This window comes from Nicotiana tomentosiformis, chromosome 1 (genome assembly GCF_000390325.3).
Source record: "Nicotiana tomentosiformis chromosome 1, ASM39032v3, whole genome shotgun sequence".
Taxonomy (NCBI): Eukaryota; Viridiplantae; Streptophyta; class Magnoliopsida; order Solanales; family Solanaceae; genus Nicotiana; species Nicotiana tomentosiformis.
Window position 1 is genome coordinate 73,378,233 of NC_090812.1, and position 15,810 is coordinate 73,394,042.

The following is a 15,810-nucleotide window of genomic DNA, read 5'->3' on the forward strand; positions in this document are numbered from 1 at the left end:
TAGAGCCTATGACTAGAAACATACAAATAAAATACCTTCCACAAAAAACGGATACTTACGAGCAAGATTACAAGTCTCAGGAAAGTCGCTCGCGTTGGCCACTACGTGTTCGGTTCTGACGAAAAAGTAGTTGAGACAGAACTGATGATTTGCTTTGTCGTCCATCTTCACCACCAGGAATTTACCTCCTCGGCAGTGAAGATGCAACATCATCCCCCTATAAAAGCTAGGGGCGAAGAGATGCATCAGATAGCGGAGTATGACCTCGACTCTGGCCAATTCGGCAAATGTTCAGAGCATCTTGATAACCTTGTAATTGTAAGGAGAAAGTTGGGCCGGGCAAACACCGTAATAGCAATAAAATTCCTCCACCAATGGGAGAAGGGGGAGAGTATTGCCGACCTAGAAAGGATACGCATAGAACGAGCAATATTCGGGGCGGTGAATTTGCACCACATTGCGTCCTGTTGGGACCAGATCGATATGGGCAGGAATGTTGAATTTTGCCCTAAGCTCGGCCAGATCGGCCTCTTCCATCACTGATTCCGAGACTTCAGGCTCACCTTCAGGCGCCTTCGAAAAATCGGACCTAACTTTCTCACTGCGAGGGATTATTTCTTCTATCGTAGGAAAATTATCTTCTTCAATGGCGACAGAGACCTTATCAGCATGAGGGTGTATAAGCACCGCCAAAGGGACAGGGTCAGTTTCCATACCGGAAACAGAGGGTACATTGGCCATGTTGTTAAGGGAGGATATTAAAGCAATGAAGTGTTAGAAGCAACGAGAATTGCTAAAACCGATAATAAAGTACACGACAACAGAGGAAGAAGAAGGAGGCTAAGGATTCTGATAAGAAGAAGACAATAATAGGGGAAGAAGAAGAAGATACAGAGTTCTTCTATGCAAGGATTTCGTAAAAATTGAAACGTTACACACACACCCCTATTTATAAAAACTCAAGCATCGAAACCAAGGAATTAGTCATCATCACCTGGCACTGTAACCGAAGTGGCAGACTGAATCGAAAAATGCACGTGAAACGAAGCAACGTATCGGGAAATTACATCATAATGACGTCTGTTCGTCATGACATCATCCTGATTCGTGGGACTTACAACCCCAGAAATTACGGCTCACAAAGGGACACGCTGCCAACTCGCCCCAATCATCATGGCTCGTCCAGGTTATCCAAATGATTCAACCACATTATACAATATCCGCTTATCGAGCCCGCCTGAGGCCGGCCTCACTAAGCGGAGGGACTAACTGTATAGGACAAAATTCGCCCTAGAATATTTAGGGTAATATAGCATTAAGGAAAGAGTCAGGCGAGGTCGGCTAGGGAGCCGCGAGATTCGTGGTCGAGATGTCAATATTGACCGAGGTCAAGCACCGCTGAGAAAGCAGTAACGGCTAGTTTTTGAAATAGGATATTAAAGAGAATATTTTAGTGAATATTCTCTGCACTTGTACTATTAGGGTTTGCTAGAGATATGTCTCAAATAAATAAGGATAAAAGAGAAGGAAGAGGGGCATGTAATATTCATTATGATAAGAGTAGACTTTATAAAAAGATTCTCTCTCTCTTTCTCTCTCTCTCATAAAGATACAAAGATTACCTTTTTATCAAGATTCTTGCCCATATTATTCCACACTTTTCCACCATATTCGAGAATAGTTCGAACAAATCTTGGATTTTTCTGTTATTCATCATTGTTAGAAGGAACATTAGTCAAATCCATCCTTTATCGAGCGAATCATTTCTCCTATTTACTTAAATATAATTTATTGCTATTTATCGCTAGTTACACCTCCATTATTGCTCGTACTTTATGAACATTTTGTGCTTATCATTGTCAACACTTCACTGGATCTGTCCCATCTCACACATGTTTTCAAGATTCGCATCTAGAGTCATTATCATTAACTAGATTTAACCTGTTATTACATAAATTTAATAGTTTAGCCGAAAGTTATACTTTTTGGTCAAACAACCATAAAACTCAAAATGAAAAAAGGCTCCATCTTCCGAAGACCTGATTTAGCAATCTTTGCACAAGTGAAAATGAGCAATTTTATAATTTATTTCAGAATGCTTTTAAAGGGCATCCCGGTGCAGTAAGCTCCGGTGAAGGGTTGAAACACAAGGGTCTATTGTACGCAGCCTTACCCTGCATTTCTACAAAAGGTTGTTTCCACGGCTCGAACCGTGATCTCCTGGTCACATGGTAGCAACTTTATTAGTTACACCAAGACTCCCTTTCTTATTTCAGAATGCTTTATTTTTTAATATGAAATCACAAGCTGGATCAAGAAGCTTGTCACTTCTGTGCAATGCGCAGGAGAAGATTAAAAAGATGAAGGGGCTTAGACATCATGACCATGTGATCGGAGCCTGGGATTTCTTCCACTTCGTCGGGTGGATTCTTTTCAACCATCCACTCTTGGAATTCCTTCAGTAGAGTTTTATCTTCAGCAGCCACAATGAACACTCGCCTAACTGATCCATACCTTTTGTTTGAAAGAACCATCTCTTTCGATATGTCTTCCTCACTGTATATGTAAAGTGGCCTTGCTAGTGTTGTAGCAAGCACCCAATCCTAACACCAAAAGAGCAAAAAGAGACACAACTTAGCGTCCATATGAATAAATCGTAATGTAAATGAGCTAATTCTCCAAGTAGATGATGTCTCCTAATAATACTTGGCGAAAACATGCAATATTAGGGCAAACATCATGACCAAAATATCAAAGGTGAGATATTTCACTATTATACTTACCTGAATTGGGCTCCGCTGATAAGCATTTCTCGCCAAGTACTTTGGACCGAAGAAGAAGGCCGTTGGAGGATTGGTGGGTCCATTATCGTATGTTACACGATTATCAAGTTGAGATACCATTCCACTAGAAGACTGTAACTAGATAATAGTTTCAAACATGAAAAAGTGTTAGCTGACAGAAGAGATCATAGCAAAGATAAAGAAGGTAAATTATACCTTGGTCAAGAGAGTGGTTGCATTTAGAGTTAGGCCAGGCATATGAGCAGTGACAAATACAGCAACTAAAATCTTTTCTGGAAAGCATTCCATGGCTTTAGATATGGCCAACCCACCGTAGCTATGTCCTACGAGAATCACTTTCTGATGTGCAGGAAGAGAAGCCATGAACTCCATTAGCGGACTGAAGTAATCCGATAAATGTGGGATTTCAAGAACCTGTTTTGGATTGACCCCTGAAGCACCCAAGTCCAGAGCTGTTACATTATGCCCTGAAGTTTTTATCGACGCCATAATCTTGTACCAAGACCAGGCTCCATGACACGCGCCATGAACTAGAACAAAGTGCTTGCTAGTTTTAGGCCATTTATGCCTTGATGTTGTTGAATTTACACATGGAAACAAAAGTATCAGTACTAAACTTATTAGAAACTTGATTTTCTCCATTTAACTTTTGTTCTCTTCTTTTGAACTCTGAGCACAATATATGACCCATTATAAGGCAATCTTGATACTCGAGGTGTTTGACCTTCTAACTTACTTCCCTGCTTAAGCAACCCCACGTCAAGTACTGTTTGTTGAGCATTTTATATTGAATATCTTTTCTGTACTTTTGATAATTCATCAAGTCAACTAGAGGAAGAAATTAGACAAGTAAGTTATTCAGGCTCTAGCTGCATAAAATAACAGTTAGTTAACAAATATCAAAGTCAACTGCTGACTAAATCTCATCAAATCATTCCAATGTCCTTCTTTGAATAAAATTAGAACCAAGTGTGTTCAGCAAATAGAATGACTCAAGAAAAGACACTTTAACCACTTTCGTGAGGGTATGAAATGTTCAGAGTTGGACCAGGCATCATTTCAGTAACAAAAGCAAAACTGAAATCTTTTCTGCAAAGCTTTCCATGACCCGCCAATTTAAGTAAGATTTTGACATTAAAAAGGGTCGTGTTATAATCTTGAGTACATGGTTATTTATCCCATGTTGTTCCTTAGACATCTCGGCAAGTCAAAGGTAAGTACTAAGTTGGGGCTCCAGTTGTATTCCCAAACACGACATATATGTACATTAACTTTTGGAATCTATGATCTGATGAAAACAATTGCAACTTGTGATGGAATTATTAGAAGTTTTATTATTTTGTCAATGTCATGTAATGGAGATGTAATTAGGAAGGAACCATTTCACAGAACCCCCGATGCCAAGTGATAAGCCCAAGAATTAAGAACTTGCTTATGTACAACAGTGTCCACAATCTTTACACAAAGAGCGAAAGACTGATTCATCATTTTAACGCGTGAGAACAAGGGTAATCTGATTTTATTTCAATTATGCATTATTCATGAAGATGTAATCAAGGTAGCTTGTCATTTGTTGGCGATACGCATAAGAAGAGTAAAAAGTTGAAGGGGCTTAGACATCATAGCCATGTGATCAGAGCCTGAAATCTCTTCCACTTCATCTGGTGGATTCTTTTCAATCATCAACTGTTGAAATTCTTTCGTTAGAACTTTATCTTCAGCAGAAACAATGAACACTCGCTTAACTGATCCATACTTTTTGCTTGAAAGAACTATCTCCTTTGATATGTCATCCGAACTGTATAAATATAATGGCCTTACTACTGTAGTAGCCAGTGCCCAGTCCTAATACCAAGAAAGGGGGGAAAAATGAAACACAGTTATAAGTTCCACAATATAAAATTAAAGAAAAAAAGGTTCCACATTAATGTTGTGAAACAAGTCACTTCAGGGCCATTCTCATTATCAGAATACCAGTATTGAGCTATTTCAGTTTATTGTTTTTGTTATGCTTAATTACCTGAATTGGGCTCAGGGGATAAAGATAACTCGCCAAGTACTTCGGACCAAAGCTGAAGGTGGTTGGAGGATTCATAGGTCCATTATCGAATGTAACACGATTATCAAGTGCAGATATTGCTGCCTTGGATGACTGTAATGAAGTATAAAATTTTCAAACATGAGAAAGTGTAAGCTAACATAATAGATGATCATCTCATGGATAAAGTTGGCAATATGGAGGAATGGTACCTCAGTAAAGATGGTGGTTGCATTGAGAGTTGGACCAGGCATTAGAGCAGTGACAAATACAGCAACTGAAATCTTTTCTGGAAAATTTTCCATGGCTTTAGAAATGGCAAATCCACCAAGGCTATGACCGACAAGAATTACTTTTTCATCTGCGGGAAGAGAAGCCATGAACTCCATTAGCGGACTAAAATAATCCGATAAATGTGGGATTTCAAGGACCTGCTTCGGGTTGACCCCTGAAGCACCTAAGTCCAGAGCTGTTACATTATGTCCTGAAGTTTTTAACGACGCCATAATCTTGTACCAAGACCAGGCTCCATGGCAAGCCCCGTGAACTAGCACGAAATGCTTGCTCGTTTTAGGCCATTTAGGCCCTGATATTGTTGCATTCACATATGACAACACAAGTACTAGAACTAGACTTGTTAGAAACTTGCTTTTCTCCATCTTTATTTCCTTTCTTTTGAAAAATGAGCACATAGTACGAACCATTACAAAGGGGATATTATAATTTGTGGAGTTTGACTTTTGGTAACTTACTTTCATGCTGAAGTAACCCCATGTTATAGGTGCTATATTGGGCATTTCATTTTTATATTGGATGTGTTTTCTTGCAAGTCTAAGCATTCACCAAATCATCTAGAGGAAGAAAATAAGGAATTAAATTAATCGGGCTAGAGATTATAGAAATAGACTAATTATCTGTTCCACTGAAAATTTAACAAAATATCAAATAAAGATAGAAGTCTTTGAAAAGGTTAATGATGCAGTTTGCAGGATAAAAAGGAGATTTTTCAGTCAAAGTACAACCATTTAGCATCAAAGTTCAGGGCAATATTGAAGTGCCAACTATTATCAGAGTTATTAATTCTATGGTTTACAGAAGATGGAAAAGCTCCATCCTATAATTAAACATATTTCTGGGCAATGTGCAGAAAATGAACAAAAATATCACCAGACTTGACATCATGACCATGTCATCTTTTCCTTCAATTTCTTCCACTTCATTTGGCGGACTTTATGACACAACTAATTCCGTTTGATTCATTAACTTTTCAAGAGGTACACCGTACACTTGACATTTTCCATCGAAGAGAATACTTCTTTCACTTTTGATATTTGAGCTGTTAGGACATTGTAGGTAAATCCCATATCATGATATCTTATACACTTTATTGTCCATAGTTATGCTAGAATGTTTACAATTTATGTTAAATATTTCAACGCTTTATTGTATTTTATTTTTTATGATAATATAGTTTTCATATTTTTTTTCCATTTTATACCATTTTGTAAATTTAGTAATAATAAACTTTTAAACATTCGTGGTGCTTACCCATATGTGAGGCTCGTATTGGTATTGCATCTCGCCTTTTAAAACACGGGAAAAAACACAAGAATTATTCCTTAACAAAAACTGATTATGGTTCAAAATTAGCAAGAGAGTGGGGGGGGACTAAAACGATGTAGCAGGTAGCAACAACCTTGGCAGATGCTTGCCGACGAGCATAAATATTATTCATCAACGAGCATGTATGTACACTGTTGAATTCCCTTACCTTGAACATGATCAATTTTTTCAGGCTTGTAGACCTAAATTTCCATGCACAATGCTCGCTGAGGCACTCGACGCAGTAGCTAAGAAATCAAACAATAAAATTGATGAAATACAAATAACATACAAAAATCATACAATTGTAATACAAAAGTAAAATCCCTTTCATCCACTCCTTAATTGGCAAAAAACACACTTACTCAAACCTGCACCATCCAACGTGCTAGTCGAGACGAATGTCCCTGTGTATGCTGATTTTAGGTGGCTGTCATCCACAACGACGATGGGTCTACAGTAATCGAACCCCTTTATAAAAGCATACAATGATATATACAAATATATGAACTCATTTTTAGGAAATTTTTCCATTCTAATATGTGAACCAGGGTAAGTCATATCCAGTGTATATAAGTACCCTGGTAATTTATTGTATGAATCAGCTGGTTCACCCCTTAGAAAATTCACTATCTTTTCTCTAGCGCGCCATGCCAACATGTAACTAACATCTATACCAAAGTCCGATTTCACATCATTAATTATATCCTTTGGCGTGTATTTCCTCTTATGATTAGTAAACTTGGACCTAATCATTCCCCCAGTCAATCTACTGGTTGCTTGACGTTGCTCATACTTTTTATCCTTCAACGGACATGTATGCTTATCATTGAACTCCCTTACTTTGAACATTTGTGATTTGTTAATACTAGAAGCCTTAAATTTCCATTCACAATCCTCGAAAATACATAACAAGGTATAGCTGCAAATACATTTGTGTAATAAATACAATTGGTTATGTATGGATAAAATATATACAGATCACGGCAGATTAATGTTAAATATCGTTGTATAAACGTGACATTATGAATATTTTAGAAACAGGAAATGAAGTACACCTATAGTTGGTTCGGCTAAGTGTCTTCTAACCTAAGACACACAACAATTTCATTTTTCAACAAAGTTTTGAAAGAAACATGCAATGAAATACAACGTATGTTACATGAATACACCATAAAAAATATTGAATACATTTGTATACAACAATGTATTATGAACACGTTAATATAAATAATTCACGAACCTATAACTATTTCAGCACATTCAATTAAAAACACGGATATAGAAACATACCATGAAAGAAAGCATATATTATGAATACAACATAATATATGTTATATAATAATATACTACCATGAATACACTATAAAACTATTACGAATACATATACACACGGTTGAATACAACATATTGGTGAAGAAGTTGTAAGTAATAATACTCAAACCTGATAGCATTTGACCTATCAATACGGAATTGAAACCTTGCAGCAATTGCATATTGCTCCATCACCGCCTTCAATGTGGCCCTATCCTTAAATACTTGTCCAGCTATCACCTCTTTTTGATTAGCATTTGAAATAATCAAATCCCTTTCCGGTTCGAAAATCTCAATCGGTTCACCTAAGTTTAAAGACGCAAGTGCAAGTGTATCAACTGTATCAAATTTACTCACCCCACTGGTTGCGTCAAGTTGCATTAGGTCTCTTTGAAATAAACTTCCTCCATATACAATTTCTTTATCCAATGTAGTTATACACAATGGATACATCCCGAATTCTCTGTTCTCCTTTTTTAACTCTACATACACCCGATAACCCATGTCGTTGTGTATTTCTATACGCGTGCAATTTTTTTCTACTTTGTATTCAATTTTAATTGACTTGGAGCTCAAATCTATGCCAAGTTGCTTCGAAATTGAAGCAACCAAATCATTGTAGGACGCTTACTCCTTTATCAATATCTCATCAATCGAATAATCGACATAACAATTTCCAATGTTCCACTTACCAGAATGACGAATTAGCATTGTTAAACTCGCCATCTAGAAAATCGAATTTCAAAATATTTTTGTAGATACTTGTATCAATTCCGAACAGAACCTCGAACAATATCAGGAAAAAAAAAACACAAACTATATTAGAAAAAAAAAAAGCGACTGACACTCTGAAGAATGCTCTATTTTTTTGTGTTTAGTGTGAGATAAATCTTCTCACTAATTGAATTGATAATGTTACGTGTTATAATTGATTTAGTTGAGTTATATTAGGAGTGTATCACGTTAAATTAGCAGCTATTACGTTGATTATCGTTACTGTATTCATGAATACATGGCACGGATACATATGAATACAGCGGCTGACAACTGGACTACCCTATTTTTTAGCCAATTTTTGCTACTGTATTCATGAATACAGTAGCGCGAATACATCGATATATTACCATAATAACCGAAAGGTAGCTACAGGAAGTAATTAAGTATATGATAGTTATAGGAAGTTAATAGTCACTAAACAATAATGGTTTCTAAAAATTCCTTTTAAATAAATTGAACCAAAAAAAAGACTTTAGTTAAATAAAACTAGTACAATTTTCCTCAATTCCTTCCGTCGTTTCTCTGACAAAAATATGTAAAACCCCTCAATTTCTTCTCCTCTATCTTCACTCTCAATCTCCATCACTTCCATCTCTCCCTTAGCTTATCCTGTTGCTTCCTCTCCGCCGTCATCCTCCGATGAGAATCCGTCACTGATCTGGAAACCCAATAACCTGCCGAATTTGAAAGATAAGGTTTTACCAGTTTTCAACATTGGATATGGCACAAAAGACACTCCTCCACTGATCAGTTCCGTTATGACTCTTTGAGTTATTCTGGGTCATAACACCTCGTCTTCATCTTATACTACAATGAACACTCAAGTAAGAAGTAACCGATCCAAAATTCTTGTGTGACAAAGTTAGTTCCTTTACAATGTCTTCTTCACCGTAGAGCTTTCAGAACGGGCTGTCCGAAATGATAAAATGAACCTATCCCAATTACAATAATCCAAACTCGATATCATCAAAGTCAACTCCCGATCAGAAAAATATTTTTCAAATTAATTGATCAAACACAAATTGCACTTTTGAGAAAAGCGAAGCTTGGCCAAACAGGCTATAATTCACGTGGATGATAGATTTTATCATCCCAACTCATCATTTGAAGTCTCTTCAAAACGTTATCCCAACCCAAAGGTTGATGTTTGTTCTCATAAAGATTGAAATTCTCCTAAAGGAAGATTGAAATGTCATTATTTGGGTAAATAAGACTCTTCGTCCCGTTAATATGAAGCTCTGATATCCCTTCAAAGATTGTTAAGATAGCTCTTAGTGTCACGATCCAAAACCACGTGACTGGCACCCGGTACACTACCCGACCCGAGCGAATCAAACCATGTGATGCACCCAAATCATATGCAGGAAAACCGATTTAACTGCAGAAGCTCCTTGAAAATCATATACATTTTCAAGTTAAATGATAAAAATATTTTTCCAATTCAAAATCACACATGATGTATTTCATGATAATAACAATGAGACTAAGTAAAATAAATATACTTTCATGTATGACGTGTACAACCCCGTTACTACAACCTTTCACAGCTATCTATGGAGCCTCTATACCAAAGAATAGAACCAACGGTTGGAGTAATTCCAACAAAATAAAATAAGAAAGAACATGATAGCTACCACAAAATAAATGTGGTGCTTCATAATACCTCGGAAAGAGAGTCATCCTAGCCTGACCGCATGTCACGTATCATACATCATCCTGAAACATGTAAAGTAAGCAGGGCCTTAGAGGGAGGCCCTAAGGGCTGAATACACCACAGCGGTACTCAATAAGTGTCATAGACTATCTCTAACTTAAGTTCTTGGGACAAACTTAATAAAAATAATACACTAATATTTGATATAAAATAATAAGAAATTTCATTAATTCATGATCCTTGTTATTTTAAATAACAACCAAGTGAAATATAACCCACAATATAAACCTTTAAAACATTTACATCAATCCAAGATTTTGGATAAAAATCATGCAAAATCATTTCATTTGCTTTAAGTCATCGAAATCACTTTCGGCTTCTTAGGCATAAACATAAGAAAATCATCATTACCTTTCACTGGGAGTACTATACTATCACCGACATAAGAAGGTCAACTAGGTTATGTACCTAGCGGTAAGTATCATATACCCTACTTGCTCAGGTCGTCTCATCGTAGTGCTGTACGAATCGACTCAACCATGTTAATAATAGCACAAAATAGTACCCTCTCAAGGGAAAGCACTCTGTCGTAGTCTATACCACAAAGTAGCCATCTACGCCTACACCGGCACGTGTAGTTTCATGACAACGAGCACGATATATCTGAATCTAATCTCAGTAAACACAAGTAACTCCCAAAATATTTGATACTTCAAAAATAGATTCATAGTATTGTAGCTTCAAATGATCTATTTTTATCAAATTATGGCATTTACCGAAAATTTAAATCATTTGAAAAAAATTTAAATAAATAACCTTTTACACGCTAAAGCGTTTAGCAATTTAACATCAATCTTTAAAAGATACCACAAGTATTATTTTGCGAATCTATTTTTGAAGTATCAAATATTTTGGGAGTTACTTGTGTTCACCGAGATTGGCTTCGAATATATCGTGCTCGTTGTCATAAAACTTATAACATTTACCTTGAGTGTCATTTTGCCAACAAGATTTAAAATACAATTTTATAATACAGCATGACACTACATATGCAACATAATATTTTAATACATGAAGACATTCGTACTTGTTTGTCCCCACAAGCACGAAAGTACATTTGCAAACAACTTAAGTATTAACTTGAAATATTGCTCTTAGAGAAAGTCCCTTAAGAAGAATAAATTTTAATCAACTTACCTCGCTTTCGCTTTATTAACATTCACAAGCTTTCAATCTTCATCCATCATTCCAATATTGATTAAAATGCTCAACATCACTAACAAGTCGATATCTACAATTAGATATCCTAATTATATCAAAATATGACCTAAGATATTGATCAACATCCATATATGGCTCATAAGTTGGCTACAAGCCTCTAACAACTCAAATCGCCAAATAGTTTTACATGATAGACCTTTCAACTTCATTCTTATGTTTTAATACCCATTCGAAGTCATTAATGATACTACATCAATTGTCCATTGCCGCTAAGTTGCTATTCATCGTCTTCCATAATCAACACTTGCAAAATATACAATTCTGGTGATTACTTAGTTGATCACTTCCATCTTTTGCTAACAAATAATTCCATAGGTTCATTGTATTCATAAATTTCATTGCCAAGATTACCATTCATCTTCTCTCTTATTTTCTCAAAAGTATTATTCATGCCATGAACTAGAGTTTTATAATCCAATCTTTCGACCATTAAAACTTGTAACAAATGCTTCAAATACTTTTAACTACTCATAATAAACGAGTTTGAAGCATTGACATTAACTATAGTAGCTCAATCTTGAAAAATTGCAACTTTGGTGATTTTAGTGTTCTTGAGGATTTGATGATGAAATCTAGCATTTGAACGCAAGAATGATATTAGAACTCATGTATATTGAGTAAGAATCAACCCAAAACAACCTTAACAACTTACCTTGGTTGATTGGACTTGATTTGAGCTTAAAATCGTCCCTTCACCTCAGGAACCCTAACCTCCAACACTCAAAATACTCTCCTCCCCCGAATTTGTATTTATAGGCCCAGATTTCTGGGTTTCGGACGCGGCCTTGGATGCTATGGCACCACTTCACTGCCAGCCATTCTTTTGGACGCGGCCCCGGATGCTTCGCATCTGCAGACTCCTCTGCCAGCCTTTGGTAATTTGGTCATAACTTCTTGTAGGAATGTCCAAATGACAAACGGTTTGAAGCGTTAGAAACTAGACTCGACGATCTTTCATTTGATAGGTTTTACATCACATAACGCCTTATATATATATATATATATATATATATATATATATATATGTGTGTGTGTGTGTGTGTGTGTTCGTCCAAAGTTTGATCTTGTGCGTACTCATTTGGAACTTTAGTGTATCATGTAATTTCCAACTTGACTTGGACTTAGGGCTATCCTTAGAGACCTCACATCACTTATAATATTACTCGTACACTTATTATCATATCCAATTGATATCCATCATATTAATAGTCCTCGTCTGCACACAAAATAATATAATTAGCGCACATCAACTTTCTTAATAACGCTTAAGTATTTCGAAATTTTTCGGGGTGCTACACTTAGCATCCTCATTTGATCCAACTCAGCATCATAGAGAATAATAGCTTCATTGCATAGAGCAAATGGGTGATCTCCAAGCTTCTGAAACCCGTGATCCAATTATTTTGCTGGGCTATATGGAGCATGTTGTTCAAACTCTGCACAGCGATGATGAATAAAAAAGGGGATAACGGGTCTCCCTGCCTCAATCCCCTATGTGAAGGAAAGAAATCTTCAGGTGACGCATTAAAACACTGAAAATCTGGCTGTGCTTATAAAATATCTGATCCAGTTGGTCCATTTTGTGCCAAAGTGAAGCCATGATATATACACATTAAGCTTGAAAGTGTGATGAAAATACCCACAATGTGTTTTTACTTCAATTCTTCTCTTTCACGCGACATTATTAAGCCAAAGATAATGGGGCTTGGGCTGCAGAAGTGCATCTGCCCATGATATATGCACATCAACCTTTAGAATCTAAGATGAGATGAAAATAAATACATTTGTATTTTACTCTAATTCTCTCTCTCAGAGTTGCTCTAATATCAGTTATAGCTGGGGGTACTCTTATAGGAGGGAGATTCAGTGTTTTCATTACAAATAGACAGATGAAAAACAGGTAATCTATTAGTTACCCCAATCTTAGAAAATAAAAAAGACCTTTGCATTATTTTGTTATTTATATCACATGACACGTTTACTTGATAAGACATACACAAGATTGATTTTTTTTCAAGCCTTAAAATGGTGAATTTGAAGGTTTTCATCATCACGCTTGGTGAAATTGCTGTTCTTCCGATGAGTGAAAAACATTCCCCAGTTATAAGCCTTATACTTTGCAGGGTTTTCCGCATTGACAAGCTTCTCCAAGGGTTCTATCCATGTATAGTGTGATGGATTGAGAAAGAATGGAATTGAAAACCTTTCCCTCTCAGAGTTCACCACCACCCGGTGTTCCACACTCTCATATTCATCGTTGCTCCAAACCTGAACAAGCATTGTGATCATACACCAATTATATATATACGTACTAATACTACAATTTACCTACTGAATTCTTTGATAAGAATACCTGGATAGTGTCACCAACATTTATAATGTAAGCATCAGGAGTAGGTTTAACTCTAATCCATTCTCCATCAGTTTTTCTCTTCACTTCAAGCCCTCCTATATCATCTTGAGCCAGAATAGTTAGTGAACCAGCATCTTTGTGCCTACCAACTCCTAAAGCCAAATGAGGGATAGGGCAAGGAGGATAATGATTCAGCCTCACGAAACTAGTTTGGTCTTTAAAGAACCCATTCAACCTTTTTGCTGGCAAGTCTAAGCTGAGAGAAATCAGTTCCAGTAACTTGTAAGACAGCTTTTGCATTTCTTGAACATACTTTTCACAAACATCCCTGAAAAAAAAGACAATTATTAATCAATCTTGCTCAGCTTCGTGCTTTATTAAAGAAAAATGCTCCAATTTTGTCCCTCTACCATACGAAATATCTTAATTTTATTCTTCTTCCTACCTTTTGGCGTTTCATATCGTCTTGTTTTTGCCCTTAACACTAACAAAACTCCAACATGGATTGGGTAGATTCTACGGGTCAAAATACTTAGGGAAAAGGTACAATTTTACCCCTCTAAGTTTGACTATGGTTTAATACTTCATGTTGGAGCTCTGTAAGAGTCAACGGCAAATACCACACGATTTACTAACTGCAAGAATATGATGACCTCAAAGTATAGCAAGGATAAAATTAAGATATTTTGTATATTAGAGAGGTAAATTTGGAAATTTTCTCTTTACTAAATTGTGCGTTTAAAAAAAGAATATTGAGTACCTTAATTCTGGAGGGTACTCAGGCCATTGATTGTGCAACTCCTTGAGCTCCTTGTCATCAGGGTCATGAGAAAGTGGTACAACAGTTGGATTCTCCACAGTAAAATCAAAGACTTCTTTCCAGTCCCTAACATTTTTGGTGAGCTCAGTATCATAATATCCCATTGAGTTCAGCTCATCTCTCTTCACTTTTCTCTTTTCCTCTTTAGACAAAGCAAAGAACTTTCTTGATCCCAACTCAATCTTTTCCCTGTACTCTAAGGACACCCCATGATTGATCACTTGGAAGAATCCCCATTTCTTGCATGCATCTTTCACCTCAGCTACTAGACTTGATAATTCCTTGCAATTTTTCTCAGTGGAGATATCTGAAGAGTTGAGTATTAAGAGATCAATCACTGGAATGCCCTCTGCTTCAGTTATGGTCAATTTAGGCCTGTGTTCAACATCTTGGATGAAAGCTGAGTCAACTTCTCCCATGGCTGAATTATTTGGTTGGTACTGAGTTTTTCTTTGAGGATCACAATCAGAGAAGTGTAATAGATTTTGGACACTGGAAAGCACTTTGTCATACAATAGATTGAGGTTGCTGAGGTTTTATAGTTGTAACAATGACTGAAGCCTATATCTTGAAGGGTCGCGTCCTAAATATAATTTCTTACCTGCTACATTTTTTTTATTGGAAGGTTGGTTTAGTTTTGTTTTCATTGTTGTTGAATCATTGATGCTAATTTTAGCACTGCTTCTGTTCTCACTATTATGGATACTACATTTCTAAAGTGGGACATGATGGAGAAAATGATAACAATAACTTCAGATTAATAAATAATGAAAGTAGGTAATTGTACCTTTCACAGGTGTAGGCAAATCAATTAACTTGTAATTCTCATTAATGACTCAAGGATGGTAAATTAAGAAAACTATTTACAAGAGCCAAGACATACCACTTTATTTCTTTCCAGCTGAGAACGACAGCTTAATATAGTATACAAAACTTGTCATAGACTATATTTGTCATTACAGGTCACCAATTCTAAAATGATATGTTTGAATGTTCTTGATGTTTTATACTTCAATGTCACACGGATGATTTGTGTCGTGTCCAATTTTCGCGTGCACTGATTATAAAAGGACCCGGTTCTTCTATGTGTTCCTTATACTACTGTTGCAGAAATAGTAAATACGGAAAGTAAAAAACACAAGTATTTTTACGTAGAAAACACCCGGC

The 15,810-nt window shown here is 36.3% G+C and overlaps 4 protein-coding genes across 5 annotated transcripts; all 4 read right to left on the reverse strand.

Annotated features, from left to right (window-relative positions):
* Nucleotides 1-2,059: 2,059 nt before the first annotated feature.
* On the reverse strand, nucleotides 2,060-4,095 carry LOC104109242 (methyl jasmonate esterase 1-like). Of its 2 annotated transcripts, none has more exons than XM_009618472.4 (3): nucleotides 3,000-4,095; nucleotides 2,784-2,915; nucleotides 2,060-2,603 (listed from the first exon to the last, which is right to left on the reverse strand). In XM_009618472.4, the coding sequence occupies exons 1-3, from the start codon at nucleotides 3,444-3,446 to the stop codon at nucleotides 2,325-2,327; spliced, it is 858 nt and encodes a 285-aa protein (XP_009616767.1). In that variant the 5' UTR covers nucleotides 3,447-4,095; the 3' UTR covers nucleotides 2,060-2,324. The 2 variants fall into 2 exon arrangements, with proteins under 2 accessions (XP_009616767.1, XP_009616765.1); XM_009618470.4 differs by having other exon boundaries at nucleotides 2,784-2,921.
* A 117-nt stretch (nucleotides 4,096-4,212) lies between these two features.
* LOC104109241 (methyl jasmonate esterase 1-like) lies at nucleotides 4,213-5,542 on the reverse strand. The gene is made up of 3 exons (XM_009618469.4): nucleotides 5,055-5,542; nucleotides 4,825-4,956; nucleotides 4,213-4,649 (listed from the first exon to the last, which is right to left on the reverse strand). The coding sequence occupies exons 1-3, from the start codon at nucleotides 5,532-5,534 to the stop codon at nucleotides 4,371-4,373; spliced, it is 891 nt and encodes a 296-aa protein (XP_009616764.4). The 5' UTR covers nucleotides 5,535-5,542; the 3' UTR covers nucleotides 4,213-4,370.
* Nucleotides 5,543-6,633: 1,091 nt separating this feature from the next.
* LOC138906853 (uncharacterized) lies at nucleotides 6,634-8,262 on the reverse strand. The gene is made up of 3 exons (XM_070196559.1): nucleotides 7,889-8,262; nucleotides 6,816-7,366; nucleotides 6,634-6,692 (listed from the first exon to the last, which is right to left on the reverse strand). The coding sequence occupies exons 1-3, from the start codon at nucleotides 8,260-8,262 to the stop codon at nucleotides 6,634-6,636; spliced, it is 984 nt and encodes a 327-aa protein (XP_070052660.1).
* Nucleotides 8,263-13,393: 5,131 nt separating this feature from the next.
* On the reverse strand, nucleotides 13,394-15,197 carry LOC104109240 (protein LATERAL BRANCHING OXIDOREDUCTASE 1-like). The gene is made up of 3 exons (XM_009618468.4): nucleotides 14,584-15,197; nucleotides 13,824-14,151; nucleotides 13,394-13,738 (listed from the first exon to the last, which is right to left on the reverse strand). The coding sequence occupies exons 1-3, from the start codon at nucleotides 15,060-15,062 to the stop codon at nucleotides 13,484-13,486; spliced, it is 1,062 nt and encodes a 353-aa protein (XP_009616763.1). The 5' UTR covers nucleotides 15,063-15,197; the 3' UTR covers nucleotides 13,394-13,483.
* Nucleotides 15,198-15,810: the final 613 nt, after the last annotated feature.